General features: G+C 41.1%; 1 protein-coding gene across 1 annotated transcript; it reads right to left on the reverse strand.

Annotated features, from left to right (window-relative positions):
• Positions 1 to 509: 509 nt before the first annotated feature.
• Positions 510 to 1,445, reverse strand: LOC130837282 (olfactory receptor 1361-like). Its single transcript, XM_057710104.1, has one exon. It carries the CDS (start codon positions 1,443 to 1,445, stop codon positions 510 to 512), a length of 936 nt encoding a protein of 311 aa, XP_057566087.1.
• Positions 1,446 to 2,721: the final 1,276 nt, after the last annotated feature.

Genomic DNA, 2,721 nt, shown 5'->3' on the forward strand with positions numbered 1-2,721 from the left:
AAATATCATATGATATCACTTATATGTGGAATCTTAAAAAAATGTTGCACATGATCTTATTTACAAAACAGAAATAGACTCACAGACATAGAAAACAAACTTATGCTTCCCAAAGGGGAAGCAGGGGAGGGATAAATTGGGATATGAAGATTAAAAGATACACACTACTATATACAAAATGCATAACCATCAAGGACCTACCATGTAGCACAAGAAACTGTACTCAAAATCTTGTAATAACCTATAATTGAGGAAGGTGTAAAAAAAGAATATATATATACATTTATATATTTATATATACTTGTATAACTAAATAACTTTGCTGTACACCTGAAACTAACACAACATTGTAAATCAGCTGTATTTCAATAAATTTTTTAAAATATAAAGTACTTACATGAATAATAAAATATTTGTTTCTACCTTTAAAAGAAAAAACAAACCACCCTGAATTCTAACATTGGGAAGCATTAGTTTATTTCAAAATAAATTAGATCTACAAAGAATGTTCAAAGAGGCTTAGCATAGTGGTTCCTGATGAAAAGTTTCCTAAGGGCACCCTTCAGATCTTGATTCCTCAGACTGTAGATGAAGGGGTTCAACATGGGGGTGACCATGGTGTACATCACTGTGGCTGCCATGTCCTTCTGAGGGGTGTGTGTGGATACAGGGTTGAAGTAGACCCCAATAATAGTCCCGTAGAAGAGACAGACAACACAAAGGTGAGAGCCACAGGTTGAGAATGCCTTCCATTTCCCCCAGGCTGAGGTAACCTTCCACACAACCACAGCAATAGGTGTGTAAGAGGCCATGATGCACACAAAAGGGATGAGAACCATTGAGCCTCCAAGGACCAACACCAACATCTCATTGACGTGGGTATCTGAGCAGGAGAGCTTGATCAAGGTGTTGAGGTCACAGAAGAAGTGTGCGATCCTGTTGGTGCAAAAGGACAAGCGAGTCATCAGGATAGTGTGGATCATGGAGATGAGGTTGGCTGAGATCCAGGGTATCCCCACCAGCAAGACACACCGAAGGATGCTCATGATTGTCGTGTAGTGCAGTGGGCAGCAGATGGTCAGGTAGCGGTCATAAGCCATGGCTGAGAGAAGGATGCTGTCAGCTGCCCCAAAGGTGATGGAGAAATACATCTGGGCCAGGCAAGCCGAGAAGGAGATGGTGGTGAGCCCACACAGATGGTTCACCAGCATCTTGGGGATGATGGTGGAGGTAAAGCAGATGTCAAGAAGAGACAAGTTGCTGAGGAAGAAGTACATGGGGCTGTGGAGGTGAGGATCCGAGATGATGGCCAGGATGGTGAGCAGATTCCCCAGGCACCCAATCAGATACAGGCTGAAGGACAGACTGAGGAGCACCTGCCTCTGCAGGGGCTGCTCTGAGAGACTGAGAAGGATGAATTCAAAGACTCGGGTCTGATTGTCCATGTTCAGGCAGTTCTAAAGCCAGAAACAGGGGCATAAACAGTGGATGGACTCCAGGGGTGGAAGTAGATCACCTCATTGCTTTTTCATACCCATCTTTCAAGATGCTTTTCATTTAACCTCTGTGAGCCATAGTTTTTCTCATCTGTTACATGGGATTAATAATTCTAACCTCTTAGGATCATTACAAGGATTAAGTGAGAAGAATAAGTATTAGGGGCTTAAATCCATATCTGACATGTAATATGAACAACTATTTCTATTAGTGGAAACTCTTAGTGATGCTATCAAAATAAAGAGTGATGTGTTAATTAGCTTGATATGCAACTATTTTGCAGTGTATACATATATCAAAATATCAAGTTGTATACCTTAATTATATACAATTTTTATTGTATATAATTATACTTGTCAGTTATACCTCAATAAACATAGACAAAAAGAAATAAAACCAAAATAAACAGTCTAAACACTTCCAGGATTTGATTTTACAAATAAAAATAAATAATAAAGAGTGATTCAGGATCAAATCTGAAGCCAGACAGACTGGGTTTAAAGCCCAACTCTACCACTTACTAACTGTGTGACATTAGGCAAGTTATTTAACCTCTCTGTGCCTTAGTTTTCTCATCTTTAAAGTTAGGATAATAACAGTACCTGCTCCATAGAGTTGTTGTGAATATGTGATTGGTTAATATGTAAAACATTGAACCTTATGTATTTTTCGGAGAGTTAACAACTCTTGGTGGTTGAGAGCAAGGACCCTTTGCAGGGGTGGAAAACACCCCCAGTTGAAGATTACTGATCTAGGTTAGGCACCTCTGAAATGTCTCTTCTCTACAGCACCTGCACAAATAGACTAACTTTGAGCAATACAATGATATTTCCCATGCAATCCTCACTTGAGCTCACTGCTTGTCACATATCATCCTATTTAACCCTCAACAATACCATGAGCGGGCAGCTGAGGCTCCAAACCTAACTCCTGCATGGAACTAGGATCCAGCACAGCTTCTGGCCCAGCTGACATCCACTGTCTTGACCAGCTCATAGTAACACTACCCACCCATGAGCCTGTGACACCAAGCACCCTAAATCCTTGTGGATGAAACTGATCATAATTCCCCCAACCTCGCAGGAGAGGTTTAGGATGGGGAGTCCTTCCCTGAAACCAGCTCTTTTGCAGCTTATCTTCTGGATTCAGTTACTTGACCACTGACTACTGTACCTCATAGGATTCCAGTCCCCTGGTATCATGTTTCCATGGCCTTGGGGCTCC

The sequence above is a fragment of the Hippopotamus amphibius genome, chromosome 15 (assembly GCF_030028045.1).
Source record: "Hippopotamus amphibius kiboko isolate mHipAmp2 chromosome 15, mHipAmp2.hap2, whole genome shotgun sequence".
NCBI classification, from domain to species: domain Eukaryota; kingdom Metazoa; phylum Chordata; class Mammalia; order Artiodactyla; family Hippopotamidae; genus Hippopotamus; species Hippopotamus amphibius.

Bases quoted from the DNA above. Each gene is read 5' to 3' on its own strand.
- LOC130837282 (XM_057710104.1), bottom strand. From the start codon at position 1,445: ATGGACAATCAGACCCGAGTCTTTGAATTCATCCTTCTCAGTCTCTCA.